Source organism: Parus major, chromosome Z (genome assembly GCF_001522545.3).
Source record: "Parus major isolate Abel chromosome Z, Parus_major1.1, whole genome shotgun sequence".
Classification (NCBI taxonomy): Eukaryota; Metazoa; Chordata; class Aves; order Passeriformes; family Paridae; genus Parus; species Parus major.
Window position 1 is genome coordinate 67,705,740 of NC_031799.1, and position 22,540 is coordinate 67,728,279.

Consider the following 22,540-nt stretch of genomic DNA (forward strand, 5'->3'; position numbering starts at 1 on the left):
GCGGAGCTCGCCCGGCGGGACGGGACGGGCTGGGGACGCGCTGCGGATGCGGCGGCTCCGCGGGGTGCGGGGCGTGCGCGGGCAGGACGGGGAGAGCTGAGAACTCGGGACCTCAGCCGTGTCAACAACAGGTAGGTTTAGGGAAATGCTGACTTGGTGTCTGTTTTCCTTTCTGCTGAGCCGTGCTGGAGCCATAACTGGCTGACCCGACTGCTCCTCTCATGATTAAACGACGCAGTTTTTCAGTTCTGAACTTCCCTGTGTTGGCTGCGTGGCAGAGAAGTTTGAAAGCTGTGTGTCGTGGTTCTGTTATAATAATTGGCAATGTTTTCCTGTGAAAAGAAACATAAATTTCAGAGACAACGCTCTTGCTGTGCAGAACGGCAGAATACCGCTGGCTATACACAGCTGTGTGTTCTTATAGACAAAAAAAAACAAAAACCCAGCAAAACCCCAAAGAATAGAATACAAAGTTATAACCTATTTATGCTTGCACGGTACTTATTTTTACTTTTATTAGAAACATACCGAATGAAAGTATAGTTTAGTACTGGAGTGAGACTAAAAGCTTAGTTAAAAAGTAACAATCATCTCTCTTTTAGAACCTCTCTTGTTTCATTCAGTGCAAAAGTAATAATTGATATGATTATTTTAATGGTAAAGACAAAGACCTCGACTTAAATGTAAAGAAAGAGAGTAGATCTGTTCTGCCTTTATTCCTTCAAGTTACAGTTCAGAGGTCAGCCTTCAGTTTTTGCAGGAAGTAAGAGAACAAGAGAAGTGGAGCAAGACAAGACTGGCTACAGCAGCTGTGTCTGTTCAATGAGTAACTCCAGCAGGAGGGTAACGCCACAAGCCACTCTTGTAACAGCTAAGTACAAGTGCTGCTTTGGGGATATGGGCAGTACCTTATGTGAGGAAATCACTTAATCTGTCATTTTTCTACAAGCTAAGTTTAATGCAGGTGAAGTATGGAACAGTTAAACTCATAAAAGGGTGTTGTTTTTTATTTTTAGTGTTAGATTTTGGGTTGAAATATTTGAGCAAACAAGAAAGATTTATTAGATGTGTTTTGTCTTCCCTTGTCAGTGTCTTGCAGTTGAAGGTCCTGTCTGTTCCTGTCTTACAGTGTAATCCTGGTCAGAGGTGTAACATGGTCTTACCTCTTGTGACCATGGTTTTGGTACCTTAATCTGTTTTCGGGCCTATTCCTTCTAGATGGTGCAGTCAGCTAGAGGCACACGTTACTCCTTTCATCCTCCTCCCTCCCCTTGGTCTTCTAGAAGAGTCAATGAGTGTTTTCTTTTTTTGTCTTTTCCATGCCTAGATTTCTTTGAGACTTCTGATTCTCACTGGAGAAACTTCTCTGGTCCTTCCTTTGGGTGGAACAGTTACCTTTTCCTTTCTTACTGCTTTGTCTTTTGAGGAAGTTACAGATGAAATTCATATGATTTTGTCATTTCCTTCTGCTACGCCTGTGGTAGAAATGTTTCACTTTGTTACAGCTGTAAAAGTTCTGACACCTAGCAATGCTTTCAGAGTTTTAGAACATCAGTTTAAAATAAATGCAAAAGATAAAGAGTGGAATAGAAGTCTCCAGAAATATAGGAAAGAGACACTTTAATACTACTGCCTAAGCTGACAAAAAGTTGTTTGTGTCAGTACAGTGTTGCCAGAGCTCAAAGTACTCTAAGTGAAACTAGCCACAGATGTAAAACCTTCAACCTGTTTTTGTTTGTAAAAAACTGTGGCAGCAGACTGTTGATTTAAGAATGCTTTCTCTTTTCTGATGACAAAGGTCAGAATTTTTTAGCTTAGAAAAAGGAATTAAGACTTTCTATTTTCTTTCAGATGTTATTGGTTTGATTCACTATACCTCTCTGATTTGGCAAGGTGCTTTGCTGTTTCTCTATGAAGTTCTGGTAACAGCACATGTCACCTTTCATGTCCCAGAAGTTGAACATTGATTAGTTTGTTCTTTCTGACCTACGTGGCTTACAATTAGCTCAGAGAAATGGGTACTTCTGGAAGCAGTCCCTTGTTTAGTTTATAAGCATTTGCTATCTAGGTACTCTGTTTGAATTCTACCAGAACAAAAGATGGGGGATTTTCAGCTCGTATGGCCTGTTCAGCTGTATTTACCCAAAGTGCCATGGTAACTAGTGCCATTAACATAATAAAATAAGTTATTAGAACTGCTGCTCCACTCTCCTTACCATGTTTTTTAAAGCAAGTTGCCTTCTCTTTGTGTGGTCTCAAGGTAGCTTGCATCAGACTCAGTCTTTTAGGCTTCTAAGTGTAGGCCAGTGTAGTCAAGAGTGTCCTTACAGAACTTACTAGGTTGAGGGTTCAGGACACCAACAAAACTGTCATGTAGGAGTAATTTTTGGGCAAGTTCTCGCAAGATGGATGACCTTAGTGTCTTTAACCAAATATTTAAATGTTTTTCACTGTGGTAGTAAACAGAACTCATGGTCAGGCTTGGGACACAGCAGTAACTTTGTGTCTCTTTTGGTGTTTGTGTTGGAAAAGCTGGCATCAATAGTCAGTTTTACTGTGAGTGTTTGCCACACCTCTCTCTGCTAGGGTGGCATCAAGGCAACTACAATAGAACTTTAGCCAAAGTGATTTATAACCTTGTCGTCATTGATGGTGCTTTTAAATCATAATAGCAGAAGATCTGTATGTTGCCATAGAATGGAAGCCACCGTTAATTTGAGAAAAATATATAATATTATGTATATATCCATAATACATGTAGATCAAGGCTTACTGACCCCTCCTCTGTAATTCCTGCAGGTATTGTTGTGGATCCTGCCTATTTGTCAAGTGTATGTTATTCTGGTGATGACCATATCATAAGCTCTATCTGAGCCTATTCCTAGCCATGGGATGCTTCTGTCTCAGGACAAATATCAGAATATGATGAGCCCTAGTGTCCTGTCTCAAGGCTAGGAACCATATTGCAATGTTATGCAGAGATGAGCTCAAGGTGCAGGGATAGTCTTAGGTGCACTTTTAAGGTTATTATTATTAGGTGCAAAGTTATTATTGCACCAGTTGTCTGTACAGATCATTGTGTAAGATTCTTCTAGTTGAATTTAGTGGGAAAAGGGATGAGTGTATTGTTTTTGTTAGCAGCAATACAATATCCTCTCAGGAATTTTGTGCAGAGCTGAGGAAGGTTCAAAGTGGTGTTTAGTCCTATGACATTGCCTGTGCAGTGTCACGTACGAGTGATGTGTGGGCTACATTGATAGCTACTACTTGAAAGCTACATTCAAATCAAGTCTGAGAAGACACCAATAAACAGCTTACCTTGTAGAACTTGTGTGATTGTATACAGATGAATAACAAATACTGATAAATCCATATGAATCTATTCTGGATTTTGGACTCATATAGAAGAATAAAACCAGTCTAGTGGGTTGTGGGGTGTTTATTTTGATTAAGACTCTCACCTAAGTATTCATGGCACATACTAAAAGTCCAGTTTAAAAAAAAAAAAAAAAAAGTGGAGGGTTTGATTGTAATAGTGTCTTGCATCAGAAATACATGCTCTTTCTATAGTCTTAGGATGAAAGTTAATTCTTAGTGAATTTTATGCCTAAGCAAGGGGAAACAACATCACATTGAATCATCCTCTGTCACTATGTGACAGGTAATGCTTTGAACTTGAGCTTTTTCCTCTAACTGCTTTTTCACACGGCTTGGCTTAGGTTTTATGGGATACAATCTCTGCAGTGTGTGAAATATTGTTTTTGGAAATGTATTTTGAAAGTCAAGTCTGCTATGATTCTGGTAGGTTAATGGACCTAAAGTTTTTCTTCCTAATCAGCTGTTATTTGAATAAGATCTCTTTGCCCCCACTGTGTCTTCTTCCCCACCTTCCTCTTTGACCACCATTATATGAAGCATACTCTCATCTCATGTGTGTTAATGGCTTTTATGAACTTGCTGATTGCACTGTGTCAAAGGGAGAGATCCAGTACAGTTCCTCTATAAGTAGCTGACTTGTTTTTTTGTTTTTTTGTTGGTTTTTTTTTTTTTTTTGGTTTCAGTGTCCTTCCAGCAAATCATTAAGTGTCCTGGTAGCTGGTACTGCTAAAGCTTCTTGTTGGATTCATGCTTTCAAGGCATTTACACATGTGTGTGTCAGATACTCCAGCATAAATACTGCAAGTGGTGGTTGTTTCCTGTATGGGGTGTTATTTCATCTGAGTTAGCCAAAAATTTCACAGTATTACCACTTGGCCAAAATAGGAATCACAGTAGGGCAGAGCAGTAGTGGCAGGAAATTAGGACCAAATTCATGGCAGAAAGACCAGAGTTCTCTGATCTGTGTGGTGAGCTTTACTCCAGGGGTCTGCTGGATTAAATTCCCTTCCAATACTGTAGGGCAGCTCTGCCTCCACTGGGAGTATCTACTGGGCTCATGCTGGTGGGTACCATGTCCCACAGATACGCTATACACACCTTTTCCAGCTAAAGCATTGCTGTGTACTTTGCCATAGTGAAGAAGCTGAAGTCAATTGCAACTGTGGAGTATGGATACGTGTGTTTTGATGCTGCATGTTCTTAGTTACTGGTGTGTTTTTGTGAGCTCATTTGGGAGCTTTCTGACCTTTGTTATATAACAAGGAACAGGACCAGTTTGTAGAAGTACTGAAAGAAGCATGGTCAGGTATTTTAGGAAATGTTTGTTTGACTCTCTAAAATGTGAATAGTAGTAACTAAAGTTGTGCATAATTTAGAAGTACTGAATTTTTGACCTCTGAGCACTGAAAAACTGTGAACACTATTACTAGCATTCTTGTGAATTTTACATCAGAGGAGATTAAGTGTTGAGTGAAGACATCCACAGAAGGAATCAATTTTTCTGTATTTGAAACATGTTGACTTGTTTAAAAACAAACAAGTTCCTATTAGCTACACTTAGTAAGTTCACAATCTGAAAGCCTTTGAATGTCATGGAAATGATCTTGAGTGCAAATAATGATAATCTAGGGTTACTTCTGCTCAGTTTCTAGTATTTTGCAAAGGAGGAGCAGCTGCCTTTGTGAACATAGTCACAGGTCAATAACAATTCTTTGTTTTCCTAATGTTCACAGAGTGAATTTGTTTTTGTTGCTTGCACATTTTGTGTAAAGTTCTGGCTAAGTAGCAGTCAAGCAGAAGCTATTAGAAGCTCCTTCAATTACAGTCTTTAAATCTGGCGTGAAATGTTTAGCAAAATGTATTTTTCAGAATATATAATCTACAAATCAGTAATTCTTAACTATATTTGAGCACACCCTTCTGCTACCTAGAATCATTACCTAACTTAACTGTATAAACTAAACACAGAAAGGTTTTCTAGTTTATTCTTACTTGAGCTTTTCTTTGTCTAACACATTAAGTTTTGACTTGTTCAAATGAAAATAACTGTTATTAAAGTTCTTACTCTTAACGGCAGATAAGTTGTGCCTCACTTTTGTACTGCTAGACATTTAAATAAAGATTCAGCATAGGATAGGGAGGAGAGTCAACAAGGAGGTGAACACAAAATGTGTTAGTAAAAGTGAATATTTTTCAGTTTAAGTGATTTTAAACCGAATATTTCTAGAATTCTTTCTCCTTGCTTTCAGGTCACTGATGATGGTATTAAAAGTAGTCCCTAACAGCATGCCTTATATTTGTCTCTGTAAATGGCATCAAACATAAATCTGTGTACTAATAGTATATTAAACATTCTTGTTATTGCTGCCTCTGGTAATAAATCAAAATATGGAAGTCTATCAACTTCTTAAAATTTATTTGTCAGGCTGCTGCATCTTTGGATCAGAACTTTCTCATTCTCTTAAGAGAACAGACTGTGGTAGTTATCTAATTCAGAAGAATTCCAGTGTCTCTCTAAAGTGAGCTTTCTTAGAACAGTACTTTAAAGGTAGAAAATTCTTATGTTCTTTTCAGCGTCACAAATATGCATAAGCCCTCTTCATGGATCAGCAAAGCCTTTAAACTTTTATTTGTCCGTTAACTGATACATTGTATGCTTGTTTTTTGTTCTGTATCCTGCCTTGCAAAGGGAATACATGCTGAAACAGTGTACTCAAATATTCAGCTTTGATGGTACATCGGGTTGCATTTTTAACTTTTACCTGCTTGTTTTTTCTATGCAGGAGGTGACCATTTAATTGCATATTTAATATTTTCTGTTCACTGTACAGTGCTCTGATAGTGAACAGAGAATGCCTTCTGGTCTCACCATCTTGGTAAGCTGGAATCAGAGTTTATATCAAGATTTTGGCAAAGATAGCATGTGGTTTCTAGAGCTGTACTTGGTTACAGTCACTGACAAGACTGGTGCAGAAAACTGTTATGATGACTGCGGTTCCGTGCAGCCTGAAAATGAGACTTTGGGTCTGGTTTCCTCACTGTTTACTGTAGTGAATATGTATAGGCAATGACCTCGAATTCCATATCCTTTGGAGAGCTCCATCCTTTGTGGTGCTCCACTTTCTTCACCACAGTTCTTTGGTACACTAGAGCCTCTAATGAGGGACACTGATCACTCCTCTGTGGTCTCCTTTTTGTTCATGTGGGTGAGAAAGGGAGTGGGTTCTGGCTTGTTTTGAACCAAGCTCCCAGTGGTTGCTGGCTGAGTCTGGATGCAAATAACCACATTTCAGATCATGTAACATCAAAAGTCTCTACTCTGGATTTTTACTCTGCCTGCCTCTTTCTATGAGATCTTATCTGTGCCCCTATCATACTCCCTTTTCAATTATTTGGGCTAGCTGTTTTTTCCTGATGAAGTGATCACTTCTGTCTGTTGAAAGCTGTTGCATTTAGAGAAGAAGTCTGCACTCACTCAGGAAATGAAAGTTCCAACTAGGATCTTTTCTGCAATGTATAATGTTTAGGCAGGAAAAACTGAACATTATTTACTTCCTCAGAATGAAACACATTGGACTCTCATTGTGTTACTGGGCTTCCCTCCTTGTGTTGGGTGTCACTGTGCTCCTTTCTGGAGAGCTGCAAATCAGACCAGTGTCGGAAGCAAACAGAGAAGGACGAGCAGAGGGCAGTGGGAAAGCAGACTGCTCTGAAGTATTTGGGGCATGAAAACTGCTGAAGGGTTCAGAGTGACTGAAGCATAAGGAGCTGTTTATGTAGTTGATTCATATGGTGGTAGTGGCAGGTTTCTCAGGGCAGCTAACAGGTGTGGACACTTCTTGTTCCCAATGGGAGGAAGATGTGTGGATCTGTGTTGCCTTCACAATAGAAAATTCTGTTGATTAAGTATCAGCCCTGTGTAACTACAAGGGTGGTGAACAGGAATGCTGCTCATGTGATGCCATTCTCCTATCAAAGCAGCTGTAGCTACTTTCAGTAGACTTATTACACTTTGCACTTCTTGTAGAAGTGCTTCCTTTGCTGTGAAGTAGAAGGAGGATTTGATATATTGCTTTTTAATAAAATCTTTATTTACACATTCATCAATGTATAAAGACAGAGAAAAATGAAAGAAAGAGAAGCACACCAAGTTGTTGTTACAAACTTCTTAACTGGTTGTGTAGGCCAAGTGATTCACATTACTTTTAGTTTCCTTATGTTAGAACAAGTATGTAAATTAACAGCATCCTTTAGTGTTCTTCACTTGTACTAGGGTATACTTAGTGTATCTCCAATTTTATATGCAGTTAGGCATTTCTCAGCCTTGGATTAAGGTTGCTTCTTTTCTGAGAAGAATTGATGCTGTGAAGTCAGGGATAGTTTTGCTAACATTTATGACTTATTTTTTGCTATTCAGTATCTACAAAACCATGCAGAACCCAACATTTCAGACAGAATTGGTTAATGTAAAATTGGTACATCTCTGCTCAGATTAAAAAAAGTTTTAAAAAAAAATATCTCCCTACTCACCCTTTAATGTGTGGAAAAATTGAAAACTTAATTAAAAAAAAACAACTGTTGGGGTATGGTTTTAGTAATGGAGAGGATCTATGTTTTATCTTTTAATTAGACCTATTTAGTGTTCCTTGTAACATGCATTTAATCTGTTTTTCTGGTCTGTTACTAGCAATTAATAAGATAAAACAGATTTAGGGTAAGTTCAGTTTGGTACTGTTTGGCCTTGACAGTTTCCTTCCTCTAAAAACGCTGAAAATGAATTTATTTTCATCTGCTAAATTCATTGTTTTGAAGAGTTGCAGTGTTTCCCACATTCAGTTCATCTTTTAAAATAATTTTACTGTTGAACAGGCAATATCTATTTAAAATTAAGAAGAAGCAAACGTGAATGCACAATGAAAATAGACCTAGCTTTTGCATAATTTTTATCCATGTGAAATTTTCACCTTGAGAATGGATTCCTGACATGAATTATTTTCATATTGAATGAAGACTGGAATCAATTTCTAGTCTGAGACACTGTTGTTTCTTAAAGTTAATTCTCATAGATATGACATTTCACAACTAAAAGCAAAACCATTTTGATGATCTCAAAATTTTAATTTTCTGCATTTTTAACTTGAGTATTGCATGAAGTCTTAACCAAATCTTTTTATTTCATTGAATGTTTTGCATTCAAGTTGAGTTAGCACATGGCATGTTTAAAAGCTTTAGAAGAGAGGCACAATGTATCTCACACTCTCCAGAAAAGGAAGCAGGATTTTCTGTATTAATGTCCTCTGTTATGTTCCACAGTGGGAGGTCTTCATCAGGATTTCATTCTCCAAATAACAGAAGATCTACCTCCAAAGTTAAAGTAACATACTTCAACAGACTTCTGAAAATCAGTGTCCTAGGTTGGCAGAAACCTTGCAGCTTACAAATTATTTCTGGATGTGTGTAGCAACATATGAAGTTGTTGATTTCTGAAGGTTATCTGGTTACACTATTTGTAGACAGGGAGCTTGGTTTACAAAGAAAAATATTTTGTCACATAATAAACAGTAAACTGGTAGAACTTGTTATAGATTTTTCAAGGTTTAAAATATGGTAAGTTAAATGAAAGGTATATCTTAAAGATATGAAATATGACATGACCTCCAAATTTGGAGGAAGTTTATATCTGTCTTCTAGAGACTGGCAATATATGCTGGTGGAAGGATCAATCAAACACTTACTTTATGAGGTTTATGTGTGTATATATATATGTATATATATATATGTATATGTATATGTGTGTGTATATATATATATATGTATATGTGTGTGTATATATATATATATATATGTTTTCACTGTGTCTGTTGTCCTGGAGAGTATATAACTGGCTAGGTGATATAAACCAGGTTGGTGGTGTATTCTGTGACCAGGTAGCTGACAGGCTATTGCTAAGCAATGTAAAGCTTTTTGTGTAAGAATATGTAAAGTACTTCTACAACATATATGAGTGAGAAAAAAAAAAAAAATTAAGCAGTTGTCTGATTTTATAGTTGTAGAAACAGTGTGGGTAGTGGTGGGATAGGTGTGATAGGTGAGTGCTTTAGCTGCGTGCACACTTGATAACTCTGAACTGTTGTTGTATGCAGTGAAGCCAGGAATGATTTTTATGGATAGCAGCTGTACTGTAACTTCCTAGGAATCTAAAGATCAGAGCTTCTTTTGGGCAGCCTGTGAAGCCCCTATCAAATATTGTTTTATATATGTTATTTTTAGATTGACTGGCGTAATAGTCTATCAGGTTTTGTGTAAAGAAACCTTTCTTACTTCCAAAACATCAGATACTGCAAAGGAAAGCATTAATTTTACATGTAAATATGCACACAGTATCTTTAACACAGCATTTGAAAGATTTTAGTCTGGTTGTTTCTTTTGTGCCACCAGGTGGCATGGGACTACAGACTGTTTCTTGCCTTTTTTTTCTTTTTTCATTCTTTTTTATTTTTTTTTTTTTCAGTACTCCATCATCTGCATATTGATTTCTTCTTGTTTTCATTTCATCAGTTTTATAAGTTTCTAGAATTTATCATGAAACTGTTGGGATTCTAGGATGTTGGTTCTGCATCTCAATTAGCTTAATCTGATTCTGTTGGCAAAATATATTTTTGTTTTTTTTAGGGAGCAATAGCTGTCTGCCTGTGTTGCATTTTAAAACCTCTTACTGTTGTCAGTATGTATCAATCTAAGAAACATAAACAACAAGTAGTGATCAGTGCTTCACACAGCACATAAAATGCTGAGACAAACCAATAGGTTTAAAGAAATACTAAAACATATTGTCTGAAAATTAAAAACACCTTCCAAAGAAACTAGTTGGTAACTCTTGGTAAGGTTTTTTGTTGTCGGTTTTTTTTTGGTTTTGTTTTTTTTTTAAAATTTCTGCAGGCTTCGCAAAGTCAATAGAATTTGAAAGAATGTATACATCTATTTAGGAAGGAGACCTAATCCTTTGCTACAATTGCTGAAAAGAAAAATGCAAATATTTCAAGTGTATTACTGTTGAAGGGAAAAAATGTATCACATCCAGATGTTGTTTTGAATTTTATACTATAGACCTAAGAAAGTAAGGCCGTGGTGCTGAGAAAAAGTCATTAAAATCGTAAGTCACAGAGTAGCTGTCTGGTATTTGTGCTGAATGTAACTGTAAAATGTAGATGCCTGAAACTGCAGCAAGTTTTGCTGTTATGACAGCTGCTTTCAAAAATATCTAATCATACGTTGTATAATTTGGGGTCTAAATTCAACTTTAGTAATAGAAAGTGACTGAATTTTTTCTTCTCTTGTCATTTCTTGTTACATTAAAGTCATTCTGAGGAAATAAAGAAATTACTGTTAATGATGAAATATCTCTAGGATCATATTAAATAATCTGGCCTTTTTGATTCTGTAAAAGCTAACACATTCATGCCTGATAAAAAGCATCCCTCAAATAATTTGGAATCAGTGGCCAGTACATGAGAAGGTGGTGGCATTTTAAGGTGTCTTATTAGGCTGTGCTTCCACCTGCATTCCAGCAGTACAGTGATTAGATGCTATTAAATTGCTTTGTGGGATCTGTCTCTTCTTTCCAAGTTGCCCTGGAAGATGTGTTGGCTTCTTTTAATTCACACTGGTGTTGTTCTGCAGCCTTCCTCTTGTGGAGCTCTCTAGAATATCTACAAAATCCAGTTGTTTGGCAGCTGGAGATGACCTTCTAACTGAAAATGCCATTAGTCTCTTTTACGGGTTTTTCTTGATTATTTTAATGGTCCAATTATACAGATTATTCCTATGATCAGGCAGTTAGGGGATCTCTTACTCTAATAAAGTTATTTTGTTGATTTCTCTCCAACTTCTGCTGAAAATCACAAAAGTGGTATTTATGGTATTATTTATATTAAATTATTATTTTATATTATTAATATATTATTTCTTTATTGTTTATTGAAATATTTTACATGTACAGGAAAAACTTGAAATGTTTACAATATCCTCTTAATCAATCACGAAGTGAGTGACTTGTAAAAAATTGCTTTCTGTTTGATGTTCTGATAAATGAAAAGATCAGTCTTTTGAAAATGAAAGATGTGAAAAAAGTTGAATTAGATATAATTGCTACTTGACACTGTAAGACTTTAAAGAGTATCTTTGTATCACTGATTAAGTCTTGTGCTGTGAATTCAAGTTCATAGATAAAAAAAGTATCATTTGCTATTTTCTCTTGTACTGAAAAGAGGAAGTTCTGTGTATTGGGTGAATTCCTTATTAGTTTGTCTTTATGTAAAATATAAAATAAAGATATATTTGAATTTTTATGTGATCACACACTGTTGTAAAATTTTTGTTGTTGCTTTTTGCTGGTTTTTTTTTGGGTCTGTCAAGAATTTTTCTGAAAAATAATTAAACTTTACTTTTTTTCTTCCTCTCCCCCAGGGCCAGCTTTCAATATTGCAAGAAAAAATAGATCATTTAGAGCGCCTGCTGGCAGAAAATAATGAGATTATTTCAAACATACGTGATTCTGTGATCAATCTGAGTGAATCAGTAAAGGATGGACAAAAAAATCCAGAGGCTATAAACTTCAGTCAAGGATCTCTTTCTGAGCTGTTCCCTTCTGCTTCAGTTTTGCTTGCAGTTGATTCTGAGGACTGTTTGTTTGCTTCAAAAAGTGGAAGTCACAGTTCAGGTGTACAGGTAAGCAGTATGCCTTTCTGATTCTGCTGGAGTTTAAGCTGTCGCTATGTGTTTAATTCTGAAAATGTCACGTTGCTGCTAAAACCTTGGTACTAAGACATAATAGAATTGTTGAAGTGACTGCTGTGTTTAGCAGATGTTATGAAACTGTTCCTTTGTATCTTTTTTAAAAATTCTCTGGAAATTGAATAATGATTTTGAAGAGCCAACATTTGAGAAAGCTTAAAAGTTTTTTAAAAGAAACCAAATAAAACATGGTAGTTATTGTCCCATTAGTTCTTTGGAAATAATTTATTTGAAAATATCTTTGAGTTTCTTCAAACTCTTCTAAGACTGATGAAAAATAAGTTGGAAATAGTGGGTAGTCTTGGTTTAAATAGATTTTACTTTTAGGGACATATATGTAGATGAAGTTTGATGGGGACATAAAGAATGTTCAAGAATTAGTAATTTCAAAAAAAATCTTCACTCCTTTGTTCGCTTTTGAAAGACATTCCTGTATTTCAGCATTCCTGTGTGTCTCCAGTTTGTGTAGATACGATCAGAAAGGAGAAACATATACTATGTTGACTGGTTGGCATGACCTGGGAGGTTGAAGTTTTTAAAGTCAAACACTTCAAGTTGAATTTATTTTGCTTTCTGGTGATGCTCGTGGGTTCATGGACTCTTATATATTCAGTTTTAATGGAGTGATTCAGGAGCACTGAGACTACTCTGTGAAGTTTCTGATCTGTACTGTTTTTGTGAGTCTTGTGGAAGTACTATAAATATTCATAGTACACTAAAGCAAAGATTAAATTTTGAAGTCCAGTTTTCTCATTTTAGAATTTAAAGTGTTTCTATTGCAGGAGAAAGATAGTGGACTTCAAACAAATAAATACACATATTATAACAGTTGTAACCTCTGATGTGTCATGCTTAATACCGTTGAACTCTTCAGGGATAGGCACTACCTTAGTGTCTTTCATAGAGAAAGTAGACTTTTTAAAGGAAGTATCTGAAGACCTCTTTTTCTGTCTGATATGCATCAAGATTTCTGTGCAGGGTAGTGAAGCATCTGGACTTGTGGTTACAGGCTTTCAAGTTAGTGGATTATAAACAGGTTATTCATCATGCAGTCTGTTACCATGTTAGGTGATCTACTTTTTTATGTGCATTAGAAATAAGTTCTAGTGAATGAATTTTGAGATAACATATTTTGTCTTAAATTCTTGGGGGCATATAACATTCTTCAGAATGTTACCTTCCATGAATGGAAGGTAAAAGATATTTTTTAAAACTGTTTTTTGCTTTTTCCTTCACACTTGCAGAAAATACACCTCCTGTCACCCAATGCACCTAATGGGACGCTGTTGTAACTAAATTGTTTTTGGATAATTTTGTTTACTTTTAAGTACATTTGCATGTACATAAGAAGCCAACATTATTCCTCTACAGTTCCCCCTTGTGCAGGAAGGGAGGGCTTTAATGTTTTCTGTGTCATTGCATTGCAGTGCACTCTCGGGTGCTCAGCAGGTTATTCACTGCCATCATTAAGTCACTTTAAAAGTGCTGCTGTATACAGTTAGTTTCCCATCCTGTGAATCTGAATTGCATTTCAGTTATGGAATCTAAGACCTTGACTTTAGCAGAATTCCTCTAGCACCACATTAATGAGCTGATCTAAATCACTGATCTAAATAGTAAAACTGAAAACAGTTTTACTATTTAATACTTTACCAACCCTGATGTATTCTGCATGCTCAGTTAATTTATTTGAAACATTTTCAGTAAGTATTTTGAGCACTTTTTGAAAGAAATATGTGTTAATTGCTGCTGTTTGTAAACACTAACTTTAACCCAGAGATTTTTACATTACTTTTCCCATGTTTGTTTCTCAGGTGGGTGTATAAGAGACTAGGAAGTACTAAGAGCTAATATAGGTGAGATTAAGTTGTTTGGATAAAAAAATAACTTTATGGAATGAAGGCAAAAGGGTCTTCATTGACTAAATCATGGAAGTTGGTTATAGTCTCAGATAATGGAGAAACCACTGTAAGAAAGTATTCAAATATGGATTAAAAAAAACTTGTGATGGTACAGTGATAAATATTGCTAGATTCGCTACTCAAAGATGTGATTTCATAAAACAGAAAAACCAAGTTGCTAACAACATGAGATAAAAAGATTCTCAGATGAGACGGCTGAAGGATGTTTTTTTCATTGAGGAATTATAAATCAAGAAATTGTTTACTTGCTACTTGTGCTGTTTGTAAGTAGGCAGAAAACTGTAATAGAGCTGGAAACTGAAAATACAGCAGACTTGAGAATGCTATAATTTAAGTCAAGCAAAAGACTAATGTCTACTTTTTTCCCAAAAAAAATAAACCCACAAAAATGAAGGTGGCTGGATTAAATATGGATATGATCTAATACTTTTTCAGTTTAGAGAAGAAGTATCTGGCATTTGTGCTCAGAGAAGATGGAATTCTCAATAGCCGTTGTGCTGGGCTGGAAGGTCTTTTAAATAATACAGTGAGGTGTCTCCTGTCTTGTCCATTTCAACTACTGAACCACCTAACATTAGGCTTATTAATATTACTCTTTTTGAAAATTACACATGAATCATTCTTTGAAAAGGTGGCTTGAAGAGATGCAATAGAAGCTTTTATTTCTTCTGAGCAGTAGTTTAGTATTCACTGTTAGGATGTTATGATGTTTTCATGAGATTTATATGATTTCAGCAGTTTGAGTCCTTCAGTATAGAGAAAGAATAAGCCCATATAGAAAAAAGACAACTGATAATCTTCCCAATGTTCTAATAAAAATCTTGTAGCAACATGGCTGTCTTCTGAAGCAGCCACAATGAAGACAGGCAGCATCCTTTTTCAATTTCTATGTGTCTACTGTTTTTACAAAATCCTTTCTCACTGTATCAGTATTTTATAATTAGATGTGAATTTAAATATCTCCATGAAATTCTTCCTTTAACTTCTTTTGCTTTTTACTGACTGGCTTGGAATTTGTTCTTTATTTGCAATCATGCAACTTGTTTGAGTGATGATGCAATTTGTAATTAACCCTTTGCTCAATTCCTACTGAGGATGGTGTATGAAAGAGAAAAAAGATTCAACTTCTGTCTTTTAGATGTCTTGTCATAAGTGTAAAGATTTCAGCTTGGTCTGGCTTTAGCTGATTACAGTGGAAGTTTTTAATTTTTTTTTCCTTGATTTTTTTTAAACTGCTTTTAATTAATCTTTGAATCACAAAATGACTGAATGGTTGAGGTTGCTAGGAAAGTCTGGGTGTCATCTTGTCCAACCACCTGCTAAGGCAGGGCCACTAAGAGTCAGGTGTCCAGGCTCACATCCAGGTGACTTTTCAATATCTCCAAGGATGCTGATTGCACAGCCTGACTGGATAACCTGTACCAGTGCTTGGTCACCCTCACAGGGAAAAAGCTTTTCCTGATATTCAGGAGGAATCTTCAGTGTGTGCCTATCACCTCTGACCCTATCTCTGGGCTCCACCTTCCCTGCACTCTCTGCCTTTGGTCTCCTGGGTGCTCCTTCTTACCATTCTTGAAGATAGGAGTGATGTTGCTTTTCTCCAGTCTTTGGGCACTTCTCCTAATCACCATGATCATTCAAAGCTTTTTAAGTGTGGCCTTTCAGTGACAACAGCCAGCACTCATGGGTGCATCCCACCAGGGCCCATGGATTGAGATGTGTCCAATTGCTTTAGGTATTCCTTGAGCTGTCCCTGTTTCAAGAAGGACATACTTCCTCAGCTCCTGAAGGTAAATCTTGCAGATAAGGACTGAGGTGAAGAAGGCATTCAGTACCTCAGTTTTCCCATGTTCTGTATTGCTCTCCCTCATTCAGCAGACCCTGGCTTTCTTTTAGTCACCTGTCTGCTCACAGAAGCTCTTCTTGATGCCTTTGACATTCCTGGCTGGATTAAATGCCATTTTTCCTTTAGCTTTCCTGACATCTTCTCTGGGAGCTCAGAGAATATTTCTGTATTCCTCTCTGTATTAAATTTGGTTTTGCTGGGGGTGGGGACTGTATGTCCTCTTTGAGAAGTCGTGGGAAGTTTCCCCCATGTCCGGATAGTCAGTGCCAAGTGGCTCCAAGTTGGATCCACCTCTGGCCAAGGCTGGGCCAATCACGTGGTGGTGATTGGGATAAATCTGGGATAACAGATTTAAGACGGGGGAAAAAATGATACTGTATAGAAGTAATTGTGGCCAGAAAAGAGAGAGGAGAAGAGAGTATGTGAGAAGAACAGCTCTGCAGACACCTGGACCAGTGGAGAAGGAGGGGCAGGAGGTGCCCCAGGTGCTAGAGCTGAGATTTCCCTGCAGCCCATGGTGCAGCATGTGATGAAGCCCCTGAGCCCCTGCAGCCCATGGAGATCCCCCTGCAGTCTGTGCAGGACCCCAACTGGAGCAGGATGATGCCCAAGAAAGCTGTGATGCCATGGGAGGTCCGTGCTGGAAGAAGCTTCTGGCAAGACCTGAGGCCCTGTGGAGAGAGGGGCCCACACTGGAGCAGGTTTCCTGGAAGGACTTGTGGCTGTGGGGAACCCAAACTGGAGCAGGCTGTTCCTGAAGCACTGCACCCTGTGCTGGAGCAGTTCATGAAGCACTGTAGCCTATGGGAAGGACTCATGCTGGAGAAGTTCATGGGGGACTGTTTCCCATGCGAGAAGTTCCACGCTGCAGCAGGGGAAGGACTTTTCCCTGTGGAAAAAGTGGATGGAGAAACAACATGTGATGAACTCACCATAATCCCCCTTCTCCACCTCCCTGCACCTCTCAGGGGAGGTAGAGAATTGAGAATAAAGTTAATCCTGGGAAGCACGGAAGGCTGGGGGAAGGTGTTTTTAAAATTTACTTTTCATTATCTTAATCTGCTTTTGATTAGTAATAAATTCAACTAATTTCCCCAAGTCAAGTCTGGTTTTCCCATGGTGATAATCAGTGAGTGATCTCTCCTTGCCTCTATCTCAACATATGAGCCTTTCATTGTATTTTCTCTCCCCTGCCTACTTGCAGGGGAGACTGATAGAGGGCATTGGTGAGTAACTCAGATCCAGCTAGGGTCAGTCCACCACATTCCCGTTATCTGTCTCTCTCTTCACCTTCTGTCGGCTTCTTTTTTTGTGTCTGAGTTTTGACTGGAGGTCCTTGTTCATCCATGTAGGCCTCTTGACATTTTTGCCTGAATTCTTACTTGTTGGGGTGAACTTCAATTTGGAGGGCGTGGTCCTTATTACCAGAGAAGATATTAACCAGTTTTCTTGGGTCCCTTTTCTATCCCAGGGCCTTAAGCTGTGGGATTTTGCCAGCAAAATGTCCAGAGGCTGTGCTTCCAAAGTCCATGGATGTGATCTTGTATTTTGTCCCCCTCCCTACTCTCAGGGTCCTGAACTCTACAGTCCTATGATCTGTATGGTTGTTATGGTCAGCCAGCGCTGCCATTGAGCTTCACAGCCCTAATGAGTCCCTCGCAGATGGCAAGTAAGAGGTCCAGCAGAGCACCTATCCTCGCTGACCTCTTGGTCCCCTGGATCAGGAATATACCACTGCTGTGCTCCAGGAACCTTCTGGATGACTTATGCCCAGCTGTGCTGCCTTGAGCATGTAACAGGGTCGTGGAAATTCCCCATGGGGATCAGGCCCTGCAAATGTTTGTGGAGGGTCTGCTCCGCTTGTTATCCCTGATCAGATGGCCTGTTGCAGACATCCACTACAGTGGATGTTTAAGTTTCAATTGAAAGAGTGGGAAAATTAATATTGTAAAGCCTCGTTTGTTAAAACATGAGTGAAAGAAAAATAACCCTTCTTAAAAAGTAATCCAAGAAAAGATTTGAGTTGATTTTTTATTGTTTTTTTTTTTTAAAAAAGAGAGAGGCAGATGTTAGAGTCTGAGATACAGAGTGGGTGCCCTTGTTTTTAATACTTAGTTATAAGATTCACAAAAACCACTGAATTTCATATAATATGAAATTCATGGACATGTTTTCATAGTGATACATGAGAACAAATACTAAAGTTAGATAGAAAAAGTGTAAGTGTGTAAATAGAAAGTTTTTTAAATCACTGAGTGAAAAAGTAGTTTAGAGAACAAGAGACAAGGTAGAAAAGTGTTCTGCTTTTTAGTCCTTGCCCATATGTTCTCTATTGCTTCTTACCCTTGGAATCATTGAATCTAAGAAAATCAAGTGTGATTGTTAATGTAGCAGTGCTGTGTTCATCACTAAACCATGTCCTTAACCTCCATATCCACATGATTTTCTGTACACTTCCAGGGATAGTGATTCCACCCTTTCTATGGGCAGCCTGTGCCAATGCTCGACCACTCTTTCCCTGAAGATTTTTTCCCTAATCTTCAGTCTAAATGTCCCATTGACACAGCTTGGGGCTGTTTCCTCTTGTCCTGTTGTTTGTTACGTGGGAACAGAGCCTGACCCCCACCTGCTACAGCCTTTTTTCAAGGAGCTGTAAAGAGCAATAAGGACTCCCTGATCCTCCTTTACTCGAGGATGAACACCCCCAGCTCCCTCAGGTGCTCCTCACTGGACTTCTGCTCCCGACCCTTTCCCAACTCAGTTCCCTTCTCCAGACACACTCCAGCATCTCAATGTCCTTCTTGCAGTGAGGGGCCCAAAAACTGGATGCAGGATTTGAGGTGTTTCATCAGTGCCCAGTACTGACAATCACTTCCCTGGTTGTGCTGGCCACATTGTCTCTGATACAAGCCAGGAAGCCTTCAGAGAGGCACCCCAGCATGCTAATTTCCTAGGAAGGATTCTGGGGATTTCTGTGTGATTGTACCTGGTAGGTACTTCTTTGCTTATCTACAAATGTTGGAGGTGATCCTGTTTTATTATTTCTTATACTGTGTTTTTTAAAAAATCCTTCCATGTGACATCATTCCTGACCACTTCTCCCTCACCAGGCTGCTGTTGATTCTCTCTGTCTCCTTTTATTCTGAGCCAGAAGCTGTCCTCAATGGTTCAACCGTCTTCCTGGCAAAGGTACCTCTGCTGCCCTTAGTTGGATCTCATTTCTCCCAGGCAGACACAGATCTGAAAATAGGGTCAGAGAACCCCAAACACCAACTCTGAGGTCAGTTATTGATCTATATTAACAGTGTCCTCCTCTCACACTTTTACTCCCCTCACACATAGATAGAAGAGGGACACCACTGTGATCCTGATTACCTACAGGATTCTGCAGTCAGTTTTGATGCAGTGTGCCTCTGGCAGTATCACTAATACCCACATGGAAGTACAAAAAGGGATAGTAGTCATTGAACTGGACAAGTTTTGACAACTCCTCTACAATATCCAGGATTCAGGCCTTTGCAAGACAGCAAACATCTCTAGATGATGGGTCAGGTCATTGAAACAGTTATTTCAGACAACTCTTGGTATGGATTCCAAGATTTATTTCCTGAAGTGCAGTTTCTGTCTCTTGAGCTCATAGGCATGTCAGTTTAGTTTGAAATAGCTGTAAAGCTGTAGATGTCAGGGAAAAAATTATGAATGTTATGACTGTAAAAATTACAGTCAGAAAGTTACTTGTTAAATTCAGGCTTCATCCCTAAGAAAAACTCACAGGAATGTGTGGAATTCCATGAATTACTACTTTTTAATCAAGTAATAGTTTCATGGTCAAAATGTTCAAAGAGTTTATCAGTATTAAAGCCATTTAATGTTAACTGGCAAATTTACAATGCAGGCACTTTTTCTTCAGAACATTATGGTGCAGAGAAAAAATATGGTTCTTCAAACTCAGATTTTAGAAAACAGCATATTTAGAAAATATGTAATAAAAATATATTATCTATTATATAATAGGTGTTGTTTATTCTTTATATAAATTAGCCTCAGTGTATTTAGAATATATGCTATTAGGCTAGCCAACTTCAGCATAACCCTTATTTGGGCCTTTCAAGCTGACAGTACAGAATGCACAGATCTTCAAGTATTGCACCCGTGTTTTCCACTAATCAGTATTGTCTAAAGTATTGGAAGCAATCCTGGGGTAGCAGTGATGTGACAAATTCATCACATACAGGCCACAGATGTCTGGTGTACAACTCTCATTGGTTATAGATATCTAAGGCACATTGCAGGCCCAGCTGAGGCTCTGCTAGATGTAGGATTACTGCATTGTATTCCCTTCTTACGTTGCTTAGTTTCCTTTATATCTTAAGCTAAAGGCCTGTGGTGGATTGACCTTTTCTGGCTGTCACATTCCAACCCATCCAAGGTCATCCCACTGCTCTTCTTTTAAGCTCCAAAATCTGAGTCTTGAGGATTAAGAGATAGGGAATGGTGATGGTCCAAACATGGACTGAACATTGCCAGAGTGAAATAACTGGGGATTCTTTTGTTGTTCTTATGAGGTGAAAGAAGAAGGAGGGGAGATTTACCTTGTATGGGGGTGTGTGTCGCACTATATTAGGAACGGTGAAAGTGACAACACAGAGTCTCTAGCCTTAGTTGCAAAAGAGAGCCCTTTTTTTTTTTTTCCAGATCTTTTTTTATAGACAGTTCTGAGAAGGTCTGAAAAGGTGAAACTCACTTGTCATCAAACCAACACATCACCATCATTGGACAGTTAGGAACACCCCTTGACTGTTTCTTGCAAGTAAACAAGGAGACAACACCTGCAAAGGTGGTTGTCCTTCTCTAAGGACTGTTTGGATTCCTCTTTATGATTCCTCAGGCCAGAGTGAGAAAGTTCTGTGGCTTAGTTTCACACAGACACTGTGCTACCTGCCTGACTTCTTGCATTCAGCATCCATAGGTGTGTGTAAGAATTTCCACTTCCTCAGGATTTTTATGTCACTTTGATTTTAGTGTGGGAAATGTTGGGGACTTTTTTGTAAATGTAAGTGAAGTTTGTGAAGAGTATGTGAGGAGTATATCTTTTATTGACTGTTTGTAAGTAAGTGTTTCACAGAGGTGAGGGTGGAATGCTCTGGGTGCAGGTGTCCAGGTGCTGGCAGTGACAGTCTCCAGTATCTGGAGAGGAGAGGCCAGCCCTGCTTTGTGCCAGACAGCTTCAGACCCAGCTCTGGGCACAGCCTCCATCAGCAAAGCATGTAGTACCTCTGGCAGAATGGGTTTTAAGAAAGGGCAAAATGCTGCCTGACGGTGTGGTATATAAGGCTAAAAAAAGGGAGAGAAGCCATTCTGTGGGCACCATGGTCTTTGATGAAGGATTCACAAAAAGCATTCTAGTCAGTAGAGCAAGTTAGGAAGACCACAAGTGGAGCAAGTGTTTCCCTGAAACCTATGCAGGACCTCATGCCAGAGTAGGTAGATATTTTCAGGAGGAACTGGAGTCTGTGGGGGTCCACACTGGAGAAGTTCCTGATGTGCTGTGGCTTGTGGCTCCCATGCTGGAGCAGGCAAAAAATGTGAGCAGAGAGTGTCAGAGGGGAAACATTATGGACTGATTTCTCACCATCCAATTCTATTTTAATTTGCAACAGATTAATTTAATGTTCCCAAAATCAGGTCTGTTTTTTCTGTGATGAAAATTGATAAGTGTTCCCTGTTTTTATCTTCACCCATAATATTTATATTTCTCCCTGTGTTCTGTACATGAGGAAAAACAAGAGATCAGCAGGCTGGAAGCCAAAGTCAACAATTGCAAGGACTTAATTTCTTTTGTCAGGTATTTGTTTCAGATGTTTGTAGTGTCTTAGTTTTCCTAGCAGGACATAAAGCACCTTACCACTGGGAAGGTTTAACTCTTGTGGTGTTGAAGTAGTAAATGACTGCTATAGGAGTCCTTTTTTCATGTAGATTAATTGGTTTCTGTGAAAGTTCGTCAGGTGTACAATTGTATTCTATCATGGGTTTGGAACTGATTAAACTTTAGTTGTTAAACTAGAATGTCAGGAATTGCTTGTCTGATGTCAATCCATGTTTGTATCTTGTTTTCTTTCTTAAGAGAAAACCAGAGCCTTAAAAAAAATAAATTCACTTGAATCTGATATTAGTATTCTCTCTTTGAATCTGTATCTTGTTCCCTAAGTTTCATAGGAACTTGTTATGGTAATTCTAGAGTTGGTTTATTTATCTGTAGCCTTTTTGTTTGCGTTGACAAATGAAATATGTCCTTCCTTGTACAGTTGTTGTACTAGGCAACAGGAAATGTACAAGAAGCTTTGTTACAGCAATTGGCTATAGTTATCAAGATTTTTTGTTGATGGCTTCTTTCAGTTCCTTTTTCTGAGTTTGACATTTCCTCTATCTCTCTCATGCTGTCATTCCTTCTTGCTCAGTTTATTTTCTTCATTTCCTGCATTCTCCTGTTTAGTGTACTGTATTATTATTTTGTGTAATCTTCTTCATACCCTTCTGCCCAATGCCATAATTTGTAAGATGCCATAATTTTTGTGACTTAAGGGTCTCATACCTACTGTTC

The 22,540-nt window shown here is 38.2% G+C and overlaps 1 protein-coding gene across 2 annotated transcripts in view; it reads left to right on the forward strand.

The window, feature by feature from the left end:
- Window positions 1–22,540, forward strand: part of MAN2A1 (mannosidase alpha class 2A member 1) — a 118,590-nt gene that overhangs the window by 405 nt on the left and 95,645 nt on the right. The window contains exons 1-2 of one of the 2 annotated variants that reach the window (XM_033520317.1): window positions 115–131; window positions 11,845–12,105. Coding sequence is in view for 1 of the 2 variants with exons in the window: in XM_015653535.1 (XP_015509021.1) it covers window positions 11,845–12,105 (261 nt within the window). In the remaining variant the exon portion in view is untranslated. Of the gene's footprint in view, window positions 1–114; window positions 132–11,844; window positions 12,106–22,540 lie in introns of those variants that run through there. The other variant, XM_015653535.1, reaches the window with a different exon arrangement.